Source organism: Geotrypetes seraphini, chromosome 1 (assembly GCF_902459505.1).
Source record: "Geotrypetes seraphini chromosome 1, aGeoSer1.1, whole genome shotgun sequence".
NCBI classification, from domain to species: domain Eukaryota; kingdom Metazoa; phylum Chordata; class Amphibia; order Gymnophiona; family Dermophiidae; genus Geotrypetes; species Geotrypetes seraphini.
Genome location: NC_047084.1, coordinates 229,171,318 through 229,196,716, shown reverse-complemented (window position 1 = coordinate 229,196,716; position 25,399 = coordinate 229,171,318). Strand labels below are relative to the sequence as shown.

Genomic DNA, 25,399 nt, shown 5'->3' with positions numbered 1-25,399 from the left:
ACCTTTCTGAACACCTGCTGTCGCCGGACCTCCTTTTTAAAACAAACACCCCACCCACTACCGCCACCGCCATCCCTTTTTCAAGCAACCTGGTGGTCCTGTACCTTTTTAATCACACCCCTCCTGTACCTTTTTTAAACCCCATACCTTTTAAATTCTTCCTTCCCTCCCTCGACAGCTCCGTACTATTTCAGGGCAGCAGGCACATGAGTCAGAAGCACAGAGGTCAGGACCAAGCTTTCCGCGCTCCCTCCTGGGCCCGTGCCGCTTTCTGAATGACTGGCGATAGTTCTCGCAGGACTCCCAAGAACTGCCGGCAGCCATTCAGAAAATAGCACGGGGCCAGGAGGGAACGCGGAAAGCTCGAGCCTGACCTCCGCGCCCCTGACTTGTGTGACTGCTGCCAGGAAATAGTACGGAGCTGTCGAGGGAGTGAAGGAAGAATTTTAAAAGGTACAGGGTTAAAAAAAAAAAGGTGTCCATCGAAGCAACAAGGATGCATCTGTAGATAATGCATGCCAATAACATTTAGGGCTCCTTTTACGAAGCCGCGTTAGCGGTTTAACGCGCGTAATAGTGCGCGCTAAACTGCCGGATGCGCCTCCTCTTGAGCAGGTTGTAGTTTTTCGGCTAGCCTGGGGGTTAGCGCGTGATTAAAAGTCGCACAGCATAGTACGGGAGGGAGTGTCGGGGTGGGGGTGTCGACAGGTGGGGGGGCCGAGCGGGGGAACTGAGCAGCCATTCAGAAGTGGCGTCCGCCCACGCAGCAGTGTGCTTGTGTGCTGCTGGCCCCGACGTGCCTGTAATCAGCAGGCAGCAGCCCTGCGAAGTACCAGCAACCGGCGCAATTATGGAAGTGTCTGGGCCCAGGCATTAGCACGCTTGTGCGCCGCGGGCCCTGACAAGCAGCAGGCAGTTGTCCACCGACCTCCAACATTTAAAGGTACCACTGGGTTGTTTTTTTTTTTGTATATTCACTTATTTCTGCTCACTTTTTGGGGAAAAAAGTGCATATTATAGAGTGAAAAATACGGTACTTTGAAAGAAGAATATTTTGAATGCATGAAAATTTATAACATACCTATGTGTGGAGTCTTTTTCAGACCCATGATGATACAGACTGCTTAGAGTAGTGAGGTCTGTTTTTCTCCACTCTTTGTGCTTATCATTTTGTGATGTGTCTCATTATGATTGTGATCCTGCAAGAACTAGTTCAACAGTACGTATTGTGACAGGGAAGCTCCTGTCATGGTTAAAAAGACTGCTAGTCCAGTCAAAAGTGCAGCCCTTAAACTTGTAATCCCTAGAACAAAGCCTGTACACCCTGCTAAAGGCAGTAGTTTAGTACAGCAAGCTAGAAGGGAGAAAAGGCAGGTGAGATCACAGCCAGAAATTCAAGCAGGGAGGGCACAGAACACATAATCTATCCCCTATTACTTCTTTCCCAGAGCTAGGGAGAAACATGAGATCAATACAGAAGGGGGTGGAGTTAGCCACCGAGCTCTGCAGTCACGTAAGGCTCAAGTAGGAAGACTGCAAGGAAATAAAGTAGTCTCAGCTGGCCCTGATTGGGGGAGCCAAGCAGCACACAGAGATAGCAGTTTCCCCACTTCTCTTGCTCCCCAGCAAAGAAGGTTTTCAGGAGGCCAGCCCTCAAGGAAAGAAAGTCTAACTCCAGGGAGGTACAGTAACTTTCCCATTAAGCCTTGGGGTGAAGGGCTGGAAGTTTATCCTAATGAAGACAACAGTTTAGGAAAGCTTGCAAGCATTCAGAGGGGGAGGGGAGGTAAAGCCAGAAGTGGATGACTTGATGGAAAGCCCCAGTTCCCTGGACACAGAATGGGAAATGTATAGTGTAGGTGACCCGGAAGAAAATGGCTTTGGGGAGGACATGGACATAGGAGTGAGCAGTGTGTGAGTGTTTCTGTCCTTCCTGTAAGGAGTCCAGTCACTGCCATGGAAACCTGAACCGGAGGGAGGCTATAAGCAATGATAAGGCAGCAGTGCCTAATTAAGAGAAATGTTTCTTTGAACCTCATTTTTCCAAGTCTCCCTAAGAACTGAAGATAAAGGATGTTAGGGGCATAATCGGGTGGGTCTGAAGACCTTAGGTAAAGGGAGGCTTACCCCACACAGCCTGTAAGGCCGGGCTGTGAATGTCCTTCAAGGGGACAGAGTGTTAAAGGGGGAAAATAGTGAAAGAAATGACATTTTTTTTTTGTTTTTGCTCTTTCTGAAAAGATATGTGAAAAGAGAGCTGACACCTGCAGTGCTCAGCTATGCTGTAATGAACTGTGGCTTAGAGAAGCCAGTGACCCTGAGAAGGGAAAATATTAGGCATATGAAAGACTGAAAAGTTTAATTGATTTTGGAGTTATCCTTTTGTTAACAAGGACTGTCCAGTCCCTGAACTAGAGCACGGATAAAGTGCACTGGACTTAAGAGAAAGAAATCACATGGTTGGTGCCTAGGAGAAACAATTGTTTATTTTTGGAATTTTTTTTCTCTTTGGCCTTAATAAACCCAGTGAAGTTTTGTAAGAAATCCAGTGTCCGGGTTTTTCCTTCAACCAACCATATAAAAGGCGCAAATAAATCTTACCTGCGGTCCGAGCCGGGTTTTCCACTTGCTCAGGGCCTGGCCCAGCCACAGTATATTTATTTGTTGTTTTCTGTTTAGATTTTTTGCTTAACACAGTTGCACTTTGAAATGCCTTTGCCATTCATTGCTTAAGCTGTTTTCCACTTTATAGTTAAACCATGGAACAGCATGTTCTGCATTAGTACTTCAATCTGAATGCATGCTCTATTTTATATAAAAGTATCATTTCACAATTTCAAAAGCAGACCTTATTGTTCAAATATTTTTCACTTTTGTGAGCACAAACAATCAATGCACTCTTTGGATGCTTTTATAAGAATTGATTTATGATTTATGAGATGTTTATATAACTGTAATTTAATTTGTAATCAGTTTTTGTATGCAAGTCCAGACATGCTCCACTGTTCTTACTTTTGTAATCACAGAGGACATCTGTATAAATGATAGCAGAGTACCTTATATTTGAACTGACAATGAGTTTACATTATTTATGCAAATAAATTGTGCCAAAGTGACCTGTTTTATAATTAAACCTATTTTTCTCATGTACCTAAGACTTCAGTTTATGTGAACAACTTGTGGGCAAAAATAGTGGAAATAATTATAAAAAATAAAATTGTGGAACATATAGACAAATATGATTTAATGAGATAGAGGGCCTGTTTTACAAAGCTGCGCTAGCAGTTACCGCACGGCAACAGCCCCGAAGCCCTTTAAATCTCTATGGGCTTCGGGGCTGTTGCCACGCAGCTTTGTAAAACAGGCCCAGTGTGTCAGCATAGGTTCAGCTGAGGAAGGTCTCCCTCATCAATTTGCTTGACTTCTTTGACGGTGTGAATAAACATGTGGATAAAGGTGAGCCAGTTCATGTAGTGTATCTAGATTTCCAGAAAGCTTTTGACAAAGTTCCTCAAAAGAGGCTCCTGAAAAAATTAAAGAGCCATGGGATAGGAGGCAATGTTCAATTATAGATCAAGAATTGGTCATCAGACAGAAAACAAAGAATAGGCTTAATGGCCATTTTTCTCAATGGAGGAAGGTAAATAATGTGCCGCAGGGATCTGTATTGGGACCGGTGCTATTTAACTTATTTGTAAAGTTTGATTTTTTAGTGTTTCAATGAAGATGGTGTATATTATTTTGTGTTATGTTTTTTGTTCATTTTAAATTGTATTCTTTGTGTGATATTATGTCTGTTGATTGTTACCCGCATAGAATTGTTGGATATGCGGGATATAAATTTTTTTATATAAAATAAATTATAAATGATCTGGAAATTGGAACCATGAGTGAGGTCATTAAATTTGTAGATGACACTACACTGTTCAAGGTTGTTAAAACGCATGTGGACTGTGAAAAACTACAAGAAGACCTTAGGAAATTGGAAGACTGGGCATCCAAATGGCAGATGAGATTTAATGTGGAAAAATGACACAAAGCACACTGAAAGGCAGAGAAAATGTTAATTATTCATATTCTGGATTTTTTCAAAGAGGTCAGGCAGATGACTCTATGCAATGTCACCTCAGTAACAAAATACAAAAATAGACAAATACACCCCCTCCCTTTTTACTAAACCACAATAGTAGGTTTTAGCACAGGGAGTTACGCTGAATGCCTCGTGCTGCTCTCAATGCTCATAGGCTCCCTGCGCTAAAAAAAACGCTATTCTGGTTTAGTAAAAGGGAGCCATAGTGCAAAATATAGACAGCAGATATAAATTCTCAAAACCGACACATTTTGATCACTAAATTGAAAATAAAATCATTTTTCCTACCTTTGCTGTTTGGTGATTTCATGAGTCTCTGGTTGCACTTTCTTCTTCTGACTGTGCATCCAATCTTTCTTCCTTTCTTTCAGCCTCCTGTATGTTTCCTCTCCTCCAGACCTCATTCTCTCCCCCAACTTTTTCTTTCTGTCTCCCTGTCTGCCCCCTTTCTTTCTTTCTCCGTGCCCTCCCCCAAGCCACTCGGTTTGCTGCCACCGCCATCGGGAAACAGCCCCCAAGCCACCGCCGTCCCAAGCTTTCCCTGCAGAAGCGTCGCGCTGACCAGCATTCCGCTCCCTGACGTCAATTCTGACATAGGAGAGGAAGTTCCGGGCCAACAAGGCATTTCTCCTCATTCCATTCAGCCTGAGCCCCATCTCTCCTTGATCCAGCATTTCCCTTCTGTGTCTGTCAGAATTACCATTCCACCTATTTTCCAGCATCACCCTTCTTTGTGTCCATCTCACCTATATCTCTATCTCAACACTTTTTCAGAATCTTCATTTGTCTCTGTTCTTGTCTTTACCCCATGTTCACCATTTACCCTTTCAATGTCTTTATCCCCCCCCCTTTTTTCAGCATTACTTCTATGTCTCTATTTCACCTCCTCTTCATGTCCCCTCTGTATCTCTATTCTTATTCAGTAGGTCCTGCTTACCCTTTCTCTTCTTTGTGTCACTATCTCCATTTTCATCTTTACCCCTTTTCCTTTGTTACTGCACCCTGTAGCCAGAATCTTTCCACCCTCCCTCCACTCCGGCCCAGCCCAGTATGAAATATTTCCTTTTGTTTCCTTCCCCTCTCTCTTTCTCTCTCTCTTCTCCTCCCTCACCCACGAGTCCTGCATCTGGCCCTCTCCCTTCTACCTGCACCTGGCAAAACCCCCCTGCTCTGCGGCTCTCTTAAGCAACTCGTCAGCAGCGGTGATCAAGACAAGCTGCCGACATCGAGGCCTTCCCTCTATGAGTCCCGCCTTTGTGGAAAAAAGAAGTTGAAACAAGCGGGACTCGCAGAGGGTAGGCCCCGACATCAGAAGCTTGTGTCGATCGCTGCTGCTGAGTTGCCGAAGAGAGCCGCGGAGCAGGGGGTGTGGCCAGAAGCAGGTAAAAGGGAGAGGGCTGCTGGAAGAGGTAGAAATTCCGGAGTACGACACCGACCCGGGCCAGGATGATTTCTTTTTCAGGCTGTTGCTGCTGCCGCCGCCACGTCCCCCCCCCCATGAAATGACAAAAACAGCCTAATGCCTGGCGTCGGCGTCTTTGACATCGGGGAGAGGAAGGCCCGGTAGATAGGGACGGTAGATTGGGACGGCAACACGAGTCTATCACAGAGCCCAGGATGGGCTCTGCGATCGATTCACGTTGCCTTCCTGAGCTACCGGTGGATCGCGATCGACGCATTGGGCACCCCTGAAGTATAGCATGTCCCTTTTCCTACTCCAGTTTGCCGAATAGCCAAGCAGAACCTAGAAATTTCTTAACTGAAAAACAATAAATGACATTCCAAAAAGAAAACAACAAACATCTTTAAACAACTGTTGGAATATGTATAGAACTTGATACTGGAAGTAAAACATCCCCACAGCTCACCAGCTAATCTAGCTGAGCCATCGCCGCTGTTCTTAATCCTCCCCGGCCCTAGAAAAATACTAGAACCCGCAGAAAAATTCAAAATCTGCACACACCACACAAGCAAAAACCTGCAAACACCACACAAAGACAGACTGGGTAGAGGACTGTACCAGTCTACAAGCTAACAGAAAGAAAATTAGCAGGTAAGAACCTAATTTCTCCTTCTGTATCAAGTTTTATTATTATTATTATTAAGTTCAAGTTTTATTAGGATTTTTTTTATATACCGCCTATCAAGGTTATCTAAGCGGTTTTTACAATCAGGTACTCAAGCATCTTCCCTCTCTGTCCCGGTGGGCTAACAATCTATCTAACGTACCTGGAGCTACGGAGGATTAAGTGACTTGCCCAGGGTCACAAGGAGCAGTGCGGGGTTTGAACCCACAACCCCAGGGTGCTGAGGCTGTAGATCCAACCACTGCGCTACACACTCCTCCATATCGCTTGGTAGACTGGTATAGTCCTTATGAATGGGACATACCAAAGCAGTACCCATCAAGGGTGGGACCCCTGAAGGGCCGACACCAGAACATGTTCACCAAATACCACGTCCCGACGTGCATGAACATCCACAAGGTAGTGTCTGACAAAGGAATGCAGAGAAGACCAAACTGCAGCCTTGCAAATATCCACTGGAGGCAGTAGAGAAGACTCAGCTCAAGAAGCTGCCTGACTCCTAGTGGAATGAGACTTGAGAAAGTCTGGAACAGGCTTCTTCTGCAGAAGATAAGCAGAAGCAAAAGTCTTCCTGATCCAGTGCGCAATAGTAGCCTTAGAAGCGCCATCCCTCATATGAGAACCCGCTAGAAGGACAAAGAGATGATCTGATTTCCTGATCTCCTGGGTCCTCTGCCTATAAGAGCGAAAGACCCGAACAACCCAACACTGGGAGGACTACAGACTGATTGACATGAAAAGGAGAAACCACTTTTGGCAGAAAGGAAGGAACAGGCCTCAAGACAACCCGCTCCCTAGAAAACTCCAAGAAGGGAGACCTACAACAGAAAGCCTGCAGCTCAGAAACATGTCTAGCTGAAGTAATGGCCACCAAGAAGACCGCCTTAAAAAGTCTAATAGATGCTGGTCATTTTGAAGCAGGCATTGTCATTTTGAAGCTGGGACTTTTGATCATTTACTTTATTATTGTCCCTTGATACTGCAGTTTTGGAGGTCTATTTGGGACCAAGTAAATAATATGTTGGAGAATCCAGTGGCTTTATCTTATGATACTATTTTATTTGGTATTCTTATGAGAGCTAAAAGTCAAATACAGTGGTGCCTCGCATAACGGCCGCCTCGCACAGCGGACGCTGCGCACAACGAACTTTATGTCGTGATCCGTATAACGTACTTCGTTTCACACAACGAAGTCGCCCGAGCTGCATCCTTCCGGGGTTCCTGCGGGGTTGGATCGCAGCGGGGTTGGTCGAGGGTAGTCTCCTTCTCCTTACCTGCCCTGTCGCAGCACACAGCCGAACGGAAATCTTCCCGATGTCAGCGCTGACGTCGGAGGGAGGGCTTAAGCAAAGCCCTCCCTTCCTCCGACGTCAGCGCTGACATCAGGAAGACTTCCGGTTGGCTGTGTGCGGCTGCGGCAGGGCAGGTAGGAAGAAGGCAATGGCGAACGAAAGAGGGGGGAGGGGGCGGTCCGCCCCGAAGAATGTGCACAGCTGGTCAGGTCCCCCGATCGACCGACAACAGGCCCGGCCGACAAACCTCCCTGCCCTGTAGCCGCGAATCTAAATTACCTCTTACAGCAGCTTCAATAATCCAGCTGCTGTAAGAAGGTAATTTAGATTCGCGGCTACAGGACAGGGAGATTTGTCCGACCGGGCCTGTTCTGTTGTCGGTCGGGTGCAAAAGCGCCACAAAGGTGGAGGCAGGGAGGGAGGAAAGGTGGAGTGGAGAAGAAAAGACGCTTAAGGGGGGAGAAGGCCGCTGAAAGCACATGTTGGAGCAGGGGATGAGAGGGAGGGAGAGAAGGGGAAATATTGGACAAGGGCAGAAGGGATGCTAAATCATAGGGTGACAGGCAGAGAGAACAACAGGAAAAAGAGTGGAAGCAATCTTGAACCCTGAGGGTGAGGGCAGAGAGAGGTGGTGAGATGATTGATCATGGGGAGAGGGACAAAAGGGAATAGAGATGGGATAGGAAGATAGTGGAAGTAAAAGGACAGGGAGATGTATGTTTTTAGATGTATCTAAATAAAAATAATAACAAAAAATTTATCTTTTTTATGTCATCTTAGCATATTTTATGCTGCAGAACGAATTACTTTTTTTTACATGTATTCCTATGGGAAAACGCGTTTCACATAACGAACGTTTCACATAACAAACTTGCTCCTGGAACCAATTAAGTTTGTTGTGTGAGGCACCACTGTATCTACAAAAAATAAACTTCTATTAGTAATGACAAGGGTTGCCATACAGCTTATTTTAAGAAACTGGAAAAACTGGGATAGGTTGAATTACTCATTTTGGTGGGAATCCCTGTGTTATACTTATAAAATGGAATGATGTATGGCTATACAACAGGGTCGTTTTAAAAGTTTTATGGGTGTTTGGGAACCATTGGCTAAATACTGTAAAGAAAAATAATTGAGTTTCATTTAATAGACAAGTACACATACACATCCTGGGGGGTGGGGAGGAAGGGAAGGGAATGGCATTTGAATTGGTCTACAGATTTTATGAATAGTTTCATGAAGGTTTCATATATTTACTTTTTAAATGGGAGGGTGGGATAAATTTCTTTGTGTTGCAATATTTGAAAGTTTTGTTGCGTTTATTATATAATGTACATATATGTGAATCATTAATGCGCATTTGTAGTTTGTAAATCAATAAAGAATTGGAAAAAAAAAGAGTAAGGTCCTTCAAAGAGCAGTCACCCAACAGTTCAAAAGGAGGGCGCACCAGAACGGACAGAACCAGATTCAGATCTCAAGATGGAACAGAGGGTCGTACGGGAGGCCTGAGCAACTTGGCCGCCTGCAAGAAGCAAAGCATATCAGGAATGGCAGTCAAAAGCTGACCTTTCAAGAACCCCCGGAAGGCTGACAAGGCCGCAAGCTATCACACCACTCCTCAAATAGATGCCAAACCCTCACAAAAGCCCAAGAGGTGGAAAGCCTCTGAGACCCCCCAAGTCGCACCGCCCTCAACAGGCACGGTATGCCACTTAGAGATGTCTGAGACCACCGCATCCACGGAGAAGCTTTACGACATTTAATGCCACTTTCGCCATTAGCCACACCAATGCATAAGATGTCAGGTGCGATGCAGGCGCTTTTTTTAAAGGCACTTAAATGCTTTTTTTCCTTTTTTTTTTTTTGACAGCGTTTTCAACTTAAGTTAGGCACCAATAAGGCGCCATTTATAGAATATGGACCTTACTGCCTACAAAACAGGTGGTGGTAAATGCACACAGGCTAATTTCTGTTAGCGGCCATGGCCATTAATTCTGAAAATAGAAAACCAGTCATTTAACTGCTGCAGTATAAATGGCCTTAGTGTATGGGAAAGACCGGTGTAAGGACACACTACTTACACTCTGTACTGCAACTTAATATTTATTTATTTAATTTTCTATACCATTCTCCCAGGGGAGCTCATAACATTTTACATGAATTTATTCAGGTACTCAAGCATTTTTCCCTGTTCCGGCGGGCTCACAATCTATCTAATGTACCTGGGGCAATGGGGGGATTAATGGGCAAATTCTATAAGAAGCGCTCAAAAGTTAGACTGTTCAGCGCGATTCAAGTAAAAATGGGATACTGTTTGATGAATCACGCTGAGCGGCATCTATTTTGAGACGCCCAATAAATAAGCCAGCTCCGGGCACAACTAAAAGTTAGGCGCCAATATGAGGGCCTAAGCACGCTTAAGAGCAGCGGATTCTGCAACAAGGCGCCTATCATGTAGCCACGCCCAACGTGCATAGCGCCTATTTTTTTTTGAAGGCTGCCTAAATTTATAGAGGCATCTTATTGCAGAATCACTCTTTCTTGACAGGCGCTTACGTTTCAATTATTGCTGACTAAAAAGCTTAATTGAGCTTGTTAATCAATTTAGATGGGCTCCTATCTAGATAGGCGCATCCAATATAACATTAGGCGCTGATAACAGAATTTGGGCCTAAGTGAATTGCCCTGGGTCACAAGGAGCAGCATGGGTGCTGAGGCCGTAGCTTTAACCACTGCGCCACACTCTCCAAAGGGTCATATTTACTAAGGTGCAGTAAGTATGGGTTTTAGCACTTGCTAACTGTAAGCACTAGCCCAGCGCTAATGCTTAGAATGCAATAAAATAGTAAAACATTAATGTTCAGGTGCTTACTGCTTAGATTGAGATGGAATGGAGTCTGGGTGGGGTATAGGGAGTGTTTGAGAGTGGACTGCACACTACAGTCAGGGCTCATTAGCATGCACTGTCGATGCAGGTTCACCTAATGCCACCTCAACTGGTGGTACTTAATGAAACCACAATCTTAGCGTCTGAAAGTAAAATGCATTAAAGAACATGCCTAGGTGGAAACTGCAGGGGGCATGCTGGACGCGCCCTAAGAGTCACCACAGAGCCTTTGCACTTAACATGCATTGCTTCTAGCTGTTAACTCAGGTTACGTTCCAAACATACCCCAGAGTTATTAACCAGGCTATTTGAAATCAAACAACACTGTACTTTTCTTGTCTCATAACTTACCAAATTGCTCTTTGATTGCATCAGTTAATCTTTTCACGATGAGATAAGCAGAACCAGGTTCAGCTAAAGAACCCCACTGAAGAACTTGTTCCAAGATCTTTTCTTTGCTGTGCAGTGGACGCTCTTAAAAAATAAGAAATGGATATGTATTATACGTGGAAACTGTACTGTTAAATACATCTAAAAAGCTAGAAAATTTCTTAAGTGACATTTCTCTCTCTCTCTCTCTTTTTGGTGAAGATTGTCGGAATGGTTACAATTGTGCAATTGAAATGTCCTTTCAGGTGCCCTTAGGGCTAAACTAATGACATGGTACACTTCTGCAGTCCTGTAGGTCTGCAGCAATTTCTCTCCAACAGCTCTAAAGGTCTGCTACAATTTGCCACATTAAAAGAGCATTCACCTTTTGCTAACATTAAAAGGAGGAAGGAAGTAACACAGAATTGATTTTTTTTTTTTAACTCTCCAGTAGATACCATGGTTTGGAATGAGTTATACCTTCACCACTGAAGCATGAAGGTCCAAAGAGTTAATAAAGTTAATGGGAAGAAAGGGACATTCTGAAGTCATTTCTAATGCTTAAATTTTATTCTGAAATCTGTAGGGTTTCATCAGAAAAATGTAAATTGTTGCTCAGTGGAAAAGTATATAAAATGGAAGTACTCGAACTGCAGAGAATTCTTCTATAAATGTTCATTGAAAAAAAAATCAAGGCAACGACTGTCTATCAAAGTAAAAAGGAGCCTGCACAGTTCTTTAGATGTATAATTTGTGACTCCAGTTAAGGCAAATGGAGTTGCCTGTGGAGAGCTGGAGACAGCATAACTCTTTAAAGGTCTAAGATAAGCAAATTAACAGGTGTAAAGCTAATGCTAAAGATTAATATCAAATCAAGGTAAAATAGAGTGATTTAGCATGATTTATTTTTTAGTGCTGTTGCTGCCATATTTCAAACCTATCCCCCTCTTTTACAAACGCATAGCGCGTGTTTTAGCGCCGGCAGCGGCGGTAACTGCTCCGACGCTCACAGGAATTCTATGAGCGCTGGAGCAGTTACCGCCACTACCGGTGCTAAAACCCGCGCTATACGTTCGTAAATGAGGGGGTATGTAAGGTATTGGGTATGGTACATGTATTAACAAATATTTGGAGATCCCTTTACTAAATGATTTCAAGCCCTAACATGCAGTTAGCATGTGAAAAGAGGCTACCACAAAATGGATGAATGCATTTTGCTGCATTTTGACTGTTAGCTTAAGCTAAACTCATGTTTACTACTTTTTAAAAATAATTTTTATAGGGGCATGTCATGGGCGGAAAATGCCATATTACACAATAAATTTGAAGATTAGCACTATATCTTTATGTAATCGCTCTTGTGCAAGCAAACCTCTGTATATTGAAAATGTGAAACGGATGTCACCTCCACACCCCTTTCTATAAACTCACACTTGTCAAAAGTTTCTTCAATATTCACCAACCCTCAGAAGTGCCACCACAATACTCAAAACACTATGTGACCCAGTGAAGATATTGTATGTGACCCAGTGAAGATATAGTACGTGAAGCCAGATACAGTGAAATGTTTTGAGTATGGTGGTGGCACTTCTGAGGGTTGGTGAATATTGAAGAAACTTTTGACAAGTGTGAGTTTATAGAAAGGGGTGTGGAGGTGACATCCGTTTCACATTTTCAATATATGGGCGGAGAATGGGCATGGAAGAGTTAACCAGCTAGTATGTTTGCATTAATGTGTGCTAATTAGCTAATGCTGAGTTAACATTGGAGCACTTAGGGTCCAATTCTAAATAGTTCTCCTAAAAAATTGGCATCAACTAGTGTGGCGGTAATTCTATAAAAGTTAGACACACTGTATAGAATCATGTATAGCGCCACCAGTAGTCCTAACTTTAGGCACGCATCAGTCTATATTCTATAATGACGCACATAACTGAAAAAAACACCATGAGCCATCCTTTAACCATGCCTACTTTTAGACAGGCACTTTGGACAGGCGCCTACTTTTTATAGAATGGCGTTTACCAAGTTGTGTGCCAAACATTCAGTTAACTTCAATTGTCGATTATGAGTTGTTAGGTGCCAATTTAGCTTTTTAATCAATTAAGATAAATGCCTACATCAGCTAGGCACACTGATATAGGTGCCTAACTTTAGGTACGCTTTATAGATTTTGGGGTTTATCGCTCTGATTCTATAAAGACCGTCTAAAGTTAGGTGCCGATATTGGTGCCTAACTTAATTGATTAGTAGGTTTAATTGGTACCAGTGATGGAACTCATTACCTAATGATTGGCTTTAATTGGATTTAATTGAAAGTTACGCACCTAATTCAAAATACGCGATTCTATAAAAGTAGGTGCCTAGTCCAAAGTGCCTACATTAGATGCAGGTGTGGTTAGAAGAATATCATGGGAATGTTTTTGAGTTAGGCAACCCTTTGGGGAAGATTCTCAAAAATTTAATGTGATCGTTAAACCAGTTCCAACCAGTTTAGCGTTCATGTAATTTAGCGGAAGATTAACAAAATGGCTTACACTGGTCTTTTCTGAATGTCTTAGCAGTCTCAGACAATGAGGTCATTATTATTTAAATAAGCCCTCTGAATGATTCTCTATTATTGCCAGGTGATTCCCTAACTTTGCTGTCCTACATTTGCAAGCAAAATTATCCCGCAGGCCTAAACTGTCGTATCCTTACTTTCTAGTTAGTGCCTGAGCACTCAATGGCTCTGGTATTGACAGCTCAAAACTGCCAGAAAATTTTGCCACCATCAGGCAACACCCTCCCCCCCCCCCCGGCAGTGGGAGGGATGCACACTCCCTCCTGACACCAAACGACAGCCCTCCGACGCTTCCCCCTGCAGCATAAGGGATACTCATTCCCTCCCACCGTCAAACGACCCCATCTCCTTACCTTGTTTACGAAGGTCAGCCGGAAAGATGCCTACTATGAAACATTCAGGAAAGAACTTAAAACCTTTCTATTCAACAAATTTATCAAATGATCTAACTAAACCTGATTGATCCTCCACAGATCCCGATGCATACTACATCTATTAACCATGTATTCTCCCTGGAAATGCCCAAGCCAACTTTTGTTGTAAACTGTCTAGAACTGAAAGATATTGGCAGGATAGAAGACACCAATGTAATGTACTCCCTCTGCCCGACAGGTCTGCCTCTTCAAAATGGCAGGCCTTCTCCTCCCTTGTGCATCCTGGGATGTACAGTGGAGGGGCCTAAGGCTCTGATTGGCACCAGTTTCTTAAGACCCCTCAACTGTGCATCCCAGAGGTGGGCCTGCTGGCTAGAGGAACTATGCATCTCTCCGGCTGGCCTTCATAAACAAGGTAAGGGGGTGAGGTGGTCGTCAGAGCCCAGGGAAGTGTCAGGAGACTGTTGCTTGGTGGCAGGAGGGAGTAAGCATCCCTCCCATTGTCAGGGGGCTATTGCTTGGCGGCGGAAGTAAACATCCCTTATGCCACCAGGTTGGACAGGGGTCAGGGGGTATTGCTTGGTGGCGGGAGGTAATGGGCATCCTCCTGCTGCCGGGGCGCTGTCATGGAGGTGTATCTTGGTGGCAGGAGTGGGCATCCCTCCTGCTACCGGGAGGGGGGGAGTGTTGCTTGACATTGGTGGTAGGAGGGAGTGGACATCCCTCCTGCCGATATTCAATTTAGTTTAGTTTTTTTTGTGTGTTTATTTTGCGCATGTGCCGATCGCTATCACCAGCGATCGGCACATGCAAATTTAGCAACCCTCCACAACTCTCTGCCAAACTCATTTGTATGCATGTTTTTTAAAGAATGGCTCACCTTTCTTAAATCGTTACAGTAGTGGCTGTGATAGTGGCTGTGATACCGTCAACATTTGAGAATGTTCCTTTTTGTGAATTTGGTTCCGTTAGGCTCCAATATTAGGCAACGAAAACCCTAGCGTAAATATGGTGTGCCTAAATGTTAGAATATATAGCCTAAGCATGATTCTATAATGGGTGCCTAAGTTTTATATGTGGATTTTCCAAGTTACCAATTTTTATTTGATATCCCACCTATCATAAAAGTCTAAGCAACTTGCAATAAAATATACAGTCAAACCTCGGTTTGCAAGTAACGCGATTTGCGAGTGCTTTCCAAGATGAGCAAAACACTCCCGCAAACCTTAACTTGCAAAACAAGTGTTGACTCGCTAAACGAGCTCTCACTATGGTGGCCCAGGGGTGGGTACCTGCCTATGGTTGCTGCAGCCCTTGCAGCGTGGTGGCTTCCTTCCCTCGGGGTCCCTGTGCAACTGCCCTCTCGCTTTGGTCGATGCCTCTGCCATCCAACAGCGCCTCCCGGCTTCCGATTCAAGCCGGCCACCATCCTCCAGAAGCATGTGCAGGACCTCTCAACTCCCCAGTCAAGCCGGCTGGCGCTCCAACAACACGCGCACCACGTACAAGCACGCAGCCGCACGGGGACCCCGAAGGAAGGAAGCCACCACGTTGCAAGGCCTGCAGCACCCACAGGCAGGTACCCACCCCTGGGCCACAATAGCAAACCTTGATTATGGAACAAATTGTTTGAGTTTACATTGTGGCCTATGGGGAACTTTGCTTTGATATACGAGTGCTTTGGCTTACGAGCATGCTTCTGGATCGAATTATGCTCGTAAACCAAGGTACCACTGTATATTAAAAATTAAAAAAAACCTAAGGGGAGGTATGTGCAAAGACATAACATGATTTTGAGGTAAAAGGGGAGAACTACAATATTTAGAAAAAAGTGGGAATGGGAAATATAAATGGAAAGTCCCAGTCCTCGACCTGATCGAAGTCTGCATCTTATAAAGGGGGTTAAGGGAGACTTAAGAGAATGCATCAGCAAATAAGAATGATTTGAGATCTTTCTTAAATGTGTTTAGTGAAGTCTGTAATCTAAGATGGGTTGGGAGAAGATTCCACAATTCGAGGCCTTGTGTAGAAAAGATTGAGCTGCGATTAGTATCTGAGATAATTTTTCAAAAGGTAGGAAGAACCAAGTGATTTTGATTTTCATAGGTATGAGATGGAAAGTAAGGTGTTGAGGGCCAGATTCTACAAATGGCAGTGTTATCAGCGGCCACCTAAAAGATGTCTCCCGATTACTTGTCAATCATGCAACGGTGCCGTTTGTAGAATCATGGCTACCTCAAACATAGCTGCCAGAAATGTAGGCCAGGGTTTTTGAGGCCTACATATCCAGCGCTTATGTTTGATGTGAATCACATCTACAGCTGCACCCAAGGTTGTTTCCGACATCAGCCATGCCTACTTCAGTCATTCTTAGGCACTGCTGTAAATGCGATCTAAGTGGCAATTTTGTAAATGCCTACATTTTTGGTTTTAAACAATTTTAAGGTCACTTTTAAACGGCTTTGCTGCTTAAGTTAATAGGGTACCTACTGGTGTCTAACTTATGGCGCTGTTTATATAATATGGACCTAAATGCCTGCTAAAGTAAAGGAGCACATTGGTGGCATGGACTTTGAAAAGGAGTAGCATGATTTTATAGGAGATATGGTATCAGACAGGAAGCCACTGTATAGATTTCAGTAATGGGGTAACATGGTCAAATTTCCTATGGCCGGTGATTATTTTTATGGCAGTATTTTGGATGAGGTGGATCCATTTGAGATCCTTAAACCAAATGCCTTTATATAGCATGGGACTCCACTCTACTAACGGCAACAGATCAGGTGCGCAGCCTAGGAGTAACCTTAGATGGACACCTATCCCTATCTGCCCACATATCCCAAGTAATCTCCACCTCCTTCTACTACCTCCGCCAACTGAAAAGGATCAAACCCTACATCTCCACACCTGACCTCGCCCAACTCCTTTACGTATATGTCCTCTCCAGAATGGATTACTGTAACTCCCTATTTAATGGCCTAACCAAAAATAATCTCAAACGCCTACAACGGGTCCAAAATACAGCTATCCGCCTCCTACACAACCTCAACTACCATGATCCTGTCTCCCCGGCACTCCGCGCTGAACACTGGCTCCAAATTAGCCAGCGCTGTGCTTTCAAGGCCCTAGCAATAGCCCACAAAAGAATTTATACCACCACCCCCTCCTACATAAAATCCAAGCTTCCCATCTACACACCCACTCGCACCCTCCGCTCAAAATCGGAAATACGCCTACGCATTCCCCCTGGAAGGTCTCTCCTCTCAGAAACTGCCCGCAAACGATCCTACAGCCACTTCATTCCACATCTCTGGAACCAACTCCCCCCTCAACTCAGACAACAGAACTCATTATTGACATTCCGTAAAATGATAAAGACCCTCCTCTTCAACTAAAGGTCACCCTCAGTCCACACCCCCCTTAAACCTCCCTCTCTCTTCCCTCCCCTGTCTAACTTCTGCCTAAATTTCAGTACAGTCCTCTCTTAGTCTGTACTCGGATAAATTGTACCTAAACTCAAATAACTTGTACTAAACTAAACTACTCATACCAAACTAAACGACTGATACTAAACTAAACTACTTATACTTAAACTCTACTCTTAATTTACTGTATACTCCCTGTATTTAACTACTTCGCAGTCCTGTATGTCCAAACATTTAACCTATAGTACATCTTATTTGTCTAATTACTCTCCATTGTGTATGTTTATCTGTAGACCGTTCTGAGCTACTGGGAGAACGGGATAAAAATCTAAATAAATAAATAAAATAAAATAAATAGTTAATTACAAAGGTCCAGGTGGCTGATCACAAGAGAGTGGACTAAAACATTAATTGCTGATGGATGTAAGGAGAGCCAAAATGTTAAAAATGAGTTTTTAACAACTGAAGAGATTTGGGGAGTAAAGGAGAAAGAGGAATCTAAGGGCTCCTTTTACGAAGGCACGTTAGGGCCTTAACTCGTGGAATAGTGCGCACTAAATTGCCCCACGCGCTAGCCGCTACTGCCTCCTTTTGAGCAGGCGGTAGATTTTTGGCTAGCGCACACTAATCCGGTGCATGCGCTAAAACGCTAATCGCACCTTCGTAAAAGGAGCCCTAAGACAACCCCAAATACGCATGTGGTGGTAACCTGTGAAACTGGTATATCATTTAATAGAATCGGGGAAGGCAATGCTATGTTTTGAATTTTACTAAAAAGTAATGTTTTTGATTTTCCAGGGTTAAGAATTAATTTGTGAATCGAAATATAGGTGGTTAGATATGATAACTTATTGTTGATGGTGGAAATGTGTCTGATCAGAAGTATCCAAGGTACACAGAGGGCTCCTTTTATCAAGGCGCGCTATGGGGGATTAGCGCGTCGGACATTTCATCACGCGCTAACCCCCGCGGCAAGCCAAAAAACTAACACCTTGTCAATGGAGGCGTTAGCGACTAGCGCAGCAGGCGGTTTAACACATGGTATTTCACGTGTTAAACCCCTACTGTGCCTTGATAAAAGGACCCCAAAATCTGGATGTTATCAGCATATGCAAAAGTGGTAAATCTAATGATTGCCCCCCTAAATGAGAATGGATCTGGAAACATTTCCTAACACCCTGCTTTATTGACAATGCCTTTGTTTTGTTCTTGCCTTACCGTTTCCTTATGAGTTTTGTCTTGTCCCCCTGTTTCCTTTATACTTCTTTGCGGGGTTGAGGGGAGAGGAGAGATAGTTTGTGGGATTTTTATATGTTTTGGGTAGGGTTCTATCAACCAACACAGAAATATCTATGAAGAGCATTCAATAATTTATCTACCTCAGTAGGAAAGCAAATAGTTTTCAAAATATTTTAGCTTTATTTTTTCATATAGTCCCCTGATGGCTCTATACATTTCAACTTTTCCTGCAATGACTAATCCCTTTGAAAAGAATTATTTTTGACCTTCAAACCAGAACATCACAGCTTCTTTGATGTCTTCATCACTTGAAAACTAATGTCCATGGAGAGATTTCTTCAAAACTTGGAATAGACTGTAGAGCATATGGTTCAGTTGCTGAAACCCATATTCTCAGATGGCAGCCTGTGATTGTTGTGACATGTGTACCAGCGCATTGTCGTGAAGAAACAGTACACCTGTTGTCAGTTCTCCTCATCTTTTCTCCTTGAATGACTCCCACAAAGCAATCATTGTGTTGGCGTAACTCTCCCTGGTTATGGTTATCTTGTGTGGCATGAACCCCAGAAGCAAAAGTCTTTCATCATCCCATTAGACAGTTGCCATGACTTTGCCTGCAGATTTTTCTGTCTTTAACTTTTTTGGGGTGGGGGATGACTTGTGCTTCCAATGCATTCAGGATCTCTGTGATAGGCCCAAGTCTCATCCCCAGTCATCAAAAGAATGAAAATAATTCACTTGGTCTTCACAGAGCATCTCCAAGTTCTTCTGACAGCACTGAAGTCTCATGGCCTTCTGAAATGGTGACAACATTCTTGGAACTCATCTTGCATTAACCTTTTCATGAATTATTTTACAAACTGTAGCTGCTGAGATGCCCATTTCTTCAGCTACTCAGGAAATCTTAATTTGTCTGTCTGACAAAATTAAATCCTCAACTTTCTTGCACATTTCTGTGGAAGTTGCTTTCGCAAGCCATCCAATGTGAGGGTCATCTTCAATGGACTCTCTACTCCACTTAAACTGCTAGCTCTAAATTTTCACTTTGTAGGATGATGGAGCAAACTCATCATAAACTGTAGTCATGCATTCATGGCTTTTTCCCTACTTATGTGAGAAATGTTATCACTGAATGGTGCTCCAAATCTAGCAGTTTCTTACTTGATTTGTGCGAGGACTCTCCTGACATCCTGTTTCTTGGAATGTTAGACTCGCACTGAACTGCAACTGTGCATGAGTAACCTTGAGACATGTCACAACATACACAAGCTTGTTTCAACATGCTTGCTACTTACTTTCATACTCAGGTAGATAAATTATTGAACAACCCTCATAGAAGTGTTTCATTGGAATTGTTGTTCTCTTTTCCAGAATAATCCTTTTGATGCGCTGTTAAGTATTACATTTTATATAGTATTTCAGGATTGGATGATTGTTTTCTTTCCCCTGGCTTTCTAGTCATACATGTAATGTTACTTTATGCGTTCTTATCCTGGATTCTAATAAATACTTTTAGAAAAAAAAAAAAAAGAAGGGACCTACAGAGGTCTAAAGAATCTTTCTAAATGCTTTCAAAGATATTCAAAAGGACCTCGTGTCCCAAGAATCCAGGGGCAAACAGACCAATGGAAAATCAGGGCACTGCCTGAAGGACCATAGCCGCGGGTAACAAGCACAAACGGGGGAAGAAATCGAATGGTTATGGGTACTAGGACAAGGCCCCGTAGAACGGTGAATTGTCTTGTCCTCGCAGTAAACGATATGCTGCCAGTTGCCTCCCTTCCCACCCCTCCTGGTCAGCAATTGCAGGTGTAGCAGCAACCCCCCCTCCCCTCCCCTCGCGAGCCCAGCAGCTTAAATGTAGCTTTAAGATAAGTAACCTGTTGCTTATTTGAATAAACTAAGTAAAAATATTTAAATGTATTTATAATATTTAAAAGTATTTATAATTTAAAGGCTAATGACAAGAAGGGTGTTTAAATATTAGAGCAATGAGAGAAACTGAGCTCTAAGTGGCACTGCTGAAGACTGATAAAATACTTTAAAAGTGAAGTTTGGTGTTATATCCTGAGGATTTTTGGATGACATGTTTAAAAAAAATCTGCTTGCTCTGTATCGGTAGCATGGAATATTTCTACTCCTTGGGTTTTGGCCAGGTACTAGTGACCTGGAATGGCCACTGTGAGAACGGGCTACTGGGCTTGATGGACCATTGGTCTGACCCAGTAAGGCTATTCTGATGTTCTTATGGGATTAAGTTTGAGGTGCACTTGAGTTGATTGATCATGCACTAATGTTGGCATAAGTGCAAAGACATTACCAAAAATTAGCACGCGAGCCCATACTGCCACCTATTTTGAAAGTGGTAAGGGCTCATATTCTAATCCCATGCTAATTAATCCACACTGTCATACTCATGCTGTGCCCCCGACACACTCCCTCTGAGGAAAATAAATAAATATGTGGCTTGCGTGCTCTTATTGGGCTTTTATCACAGGATGCCTCAGAGTATCCTGCATTAAGCTCTTTTATGTTCTGTTAAGCACATGCTAGCACTAAACGCAGCTTAGTAAAAGGAGCCCTAAGTCATAAGTATAAGAGGTTCTAAATTTACACCTGCCCAAGGTCAAAAGGATTGACAATGGAACAAGTGGGATTTAAACTTTGGCATTCCTGTTTCATATTTCTCTACTTTAACTATAATACTCCATGATCAAGTTTTATTTTGATAAATCGCTTATTCAAATTTACTAAGCGAGATACAATAAATAAAAATGAACATACATGCTATAGGAATGAAATGTACCTGTATAAAAAAAAGCAGAGAAAATTGGCATGTTCTCAAATTCTCTCCTAGATGTAAACAACAATTTATTTATAGTTATTTTGTGATAAACTGTCATAATCTATCATATGGTGCATAATTCAGCAAGCAGAAGTGTCTTTACCTATCAGCATATGGAAACTATGCTCCTGTTTTGCATATAATCCATTATAAAAACATTCCTAAAATAGGTCCTATTACCATATTGAGTGCTATGCACTAGACATAAAGCACAACATTGCATTTTCCATCTGTATTTTAACTAGACAAGTTTAAATTAACTTGCCTGACTCCTAACGTAGTTGGTTTTAGAATGTCTGATGTGCTGTCAATATCATATTATATTATCAGATGTTGCTCAAAATCTTGCCAACTCCATTGAACAATCCATCATGAAAATTTGTACTATCATGTTTGATACTAAAATTTAAACTAAAACATTATAGGTTTAAATTTCTTAGGCCTTTATTGTGTAGCTGTGAGAAAATATAACACTTACAGAGGGGCTTTTTCAATAGGACATCTAAGTCCAACTTTGGACATTTCCTGCAAGACATCCAAATATTGGGTGGAAGAAATGGCTATTTTTTAACCCAGAAAGATGTCTTTTTTTTTTTTTTTTTTTTAAATGACCTGTTGGATGTCTTAGTCTAACAACAGATGATGTCTTTAGCATAGTGGTGACCTTACTCCAACACCGTGCTAGGCCAACAATGGAACTAAGAAACCTAACCAGCTCACTATCAGAGAAGAAGATTAAATTCCTCAAGAGCCCACGTTTAACTACCAGAGCTAATCATGGTTGTTAGACTGCTGTTAGGGCCATCATCGAGTATAATCTTATTTTCTCTGTGAGCCTTATATTCAATTATTTTATTATTATATTGTTTTCTCAATAAAAATTTTTATTTGTTTATTATTTTGTATTTTCTCAATAAATATGCTTCAATTCAAATACTCCTTTTGGGATTATGTTGAGTTATTTTTTCTACTGATAATGCTGTAAAAGTGTGGTACTTAGCTCAAAATCAAGAGCCGACTGACGCCCACACCCGATGCAGGACGGAGGATCTCCGTTTCGCCCTGTAGATTTACTGAGGGCTTCTTCAGAGCAGCAAATTGTTAAACAGCACATTTACTAAATAGTAGTTTAGCTAAATTCTTATTAGCAATATGGACTATGCCGGAGCTTCTCACTGTCTTACCAGGAGAAAAGTGGTAACATCAAGCCCGGGTCCCAAGATTTCTGCAGGTTGTGTTTCATTGCTTTATTATTTGATTACTGCAATTCCTTTTTCAATAGTGTCAAACAACTTGCCTTGAAAAGACTTCAACTGGTGCGGAGCATAGCTGTGAAGATTTTTTCATAATACACAATCCAAGGACCATGTTACTCCTCTGTGTGTTCAATATCAATGGTGGCCAATTAATTATAGGCCTTGATTCTGTAAAGTCCACCTAAAGTTAGGCACAATCTTAATTGATAAGCTTAATCAGTGCAAATATTGGCACTCAACATCCTCACAATCAGCTTTAATTTAATTTGATTTAATTGATATTTAGATGCCTAACTTGAAAAACTCAATTCTGTAAAAAGTAGACTCCTAGCCCAAAGCACCTACATTAAACATTGGTGTGGTTAGGAGTGGAACACGGGCATGTTTTTGAGTTAGGAACCTCTTTGTGAATTAGGTGCCATTAGACTCTGATATCGGTGCCTAAATTTAGGCAAAGAAAAACTTGGCATAAATTGGAGATGCCTAAATATAAGCTCGTGTCATGATACATGGGCTTGTTATGCCACTGGGGCTTGCACACATCTGAGAAGCTGAAAGCTATGCCGTCGATAGTTTCACTACGAGCAGGGCCTCTCAAGGTGGACAGGTTTCAGTGAAGATGCCAGATTAACAATGTGCCACCCCCATCTAGGCAGCAGCAGATGGGGAGTGTTGGAGATGGAGTACTGCGTGTGATGTGACAATGGCGATAATATCAAATTTGTACTGCGCAGAAGAAAGGCCCAGCAATCTACTTCTGTATTCTGCCATGAAAACTTGATGATGATGATGACATCTGTAATTCATTAAGTCACTAGGAGTCGAACACGAGTCGATGGCACCTAACAACAACAAATATAAACATGCTTAGTAGACACTAAGCGTGATTCTATAACTAGCACCTAGTTTTTAAGAATCGGTGCTGATATCAATGCCTAACTTTAGGCAGACTTTAAAGAATTGGGCCATAGGATCTTGTCATAGCTTATAAAGCCAGACAGGTGGTGTTCTTTAGTACAGTTATTCCAATGTCTCTCCAAGCCTCTTGCTTTTGACTACTAAAAAGCTTGGTTGGTGTTTATTCATGATTCAACCTTGTCCCCTTACTTTTAATTCCCTTCCCAAATATCTCCACCTAAAGCCATTGATTCCAACATTCAAAGCATTCCTCACAGTCTATTTCTTCCAGCAGGCCTTTTGAAGACTGAATTATAAACATTTATACTGCAAATAGCAGTAGTTTATGCAGCAAAAATTAACATATGTGGAAAGCCTGTCCAGTAAATGCAGGGGTGTGCCCTGCATTTACTGCATAGGATTGTTAATGCATTACAAGGAGTACCCACACTATCTGCCAGTGAGGGTCCATTCAAAACAAAGTAAAGCACTAGTGTAATTGTGCACTAACCTTTACATCTGTGCCTGACAGCCAATCTCACCCATATATCTGAACTCCCCAACCTCAACACAAATCCAACTTTCCGATCAACACCCCAGACCCTCTGATACAGTCTGTTCCCCTAATCAAAACTTTGCACCCCCTGAATCAACCCAACCCCCTTACACAAGCCTGACCTCCCTATTCAACCTTATCCCCAATCAACGCCCCATCCCCGGACACAAATTGAACATAAGAATAGCCTTACTGGGTCAGACTAATGGTCCATCAAGCCCATAAGCCCATTCCCGATCAACTCCCTAACCCTATGACACAAACCCGACTTCCCACTCAATCAGACCCCAACCCCTCCGCACTGAATACTGTTTCTTACACACACAATCTCAATCTCATCTGTGAAGCTTTACAAAGGGACCTGAACAAACTAGAAGAGTGGGCGGCGAGATGGCAGATGAAATTTAATGTAGAGAAATGTAAAGTCTTGCATGTGGGAAACAGAAACCCAAAGTACAGCTATACGAAGGGAGGGCTGGAATTGGGTGAAAGTACCCTAGAAAAGGACTTAGGGTAATGGTAGACAAGATAATGAAGCCGTCGAAGCCGTCAGCACAGTGCGCAGCGGCCTCAAAGAAGGCGAATAGAATGCTGGGTATTATCAAGAAAAGTATTACAGCCAGAACGAAAGAGGTTATCCTGCCACTGTATCGGGTGATGGTGCGCCTGCATCTGGAGTACTGTGTCCAATATTGGTTGCCGTTCCTAAAGAAGGATATGGCATTACTCGAGAGGGTCCAGAAAAGAGCGATGTGATTGATAAAAGGTATGGAAAACCTTTCATATGCTGAAAGACTAGAGAAACTGGGGCTCTTTTCACTGGAAAAGCGGAGACTTCGAGGGGACATGATAGAGACTTACAAGATCATGAAGGGCATAGAGAAAGTGGAGAGGGACAAATTCTTCAAAATTTCAAAAACTACAAGAACGAGAGGGCACTCGGAAAAATTAAAAGGGGACAGATTCAGAACCAACGCTAGGAAGTTCTTCTTCACTCAAAGGGTGGTGGACACCTGGAATGAGCTTCCAGAGGGTGTGATAAGACAGAGCACGATATCGGGGTTCAAGAAAGGATTAGATAAATTCCTGAAGGAAAAAGGGATGGAAGGGTATAGATAAAAGAATACTATACAGGTCCTGGACCTGATGGGCTGCCGTGTGAGCGGACTGCTGGGCATGATGGACCTCTGGTCTGACCTAGCAGAGGCAATACTTATGTTCTTATGAAGCACTAGGATATTAATGGAGAAACTTTTCTGAAACCTATACAATAATAGGTAGTAGGTATCAACTGTGAAGTCCACCTGTTAGGACACAGATGTTCATTCCCATGCTGTAGTATGGAATAAAAGTTCATTTTTAGGCCTACATTAGACCGACCCAAAACATGTCCAACCATACCCTTTTGCCATCTGTTCTTCAGTTAATAGAGATTTATATACTAACTTAGTAAAACTGAAACTTAGGTGCTTGTATAAGATAAGGATTTAAGTGCCAGTTTATGCATGTCTAAATT

General features: G+C 42.7%; 1 protein-coding gene across 9 annotated transcripts in view; it reads right to left on the bottom strand.

The window, feature by feature from the left end:
- The window catches only part of ARAP2 (ArfGAP with RhoGAP domain, ankyrin repeat and PH domain 2), a 402,332-nt gene that overhangs the window by 68,898 nt on the left and 308,035 nt on the right, over positions 1 to 25,399 (bottom strand). For all 9 annotated transcript variants that reach the window (XM_033947679.1, XM_033947686.1, XM_033947705.1 and 6 more), the window contains one exon: positions 10,711 to 10,833. In XM_033947679.1, the coding sequence (XP_033803570.1) occupies positions 10,711 to 10,833 (123 nt within the window). The remainder of the gene's footprint in view (positions 1 to 10,710; positions 10,834 to 25,399) is intronic.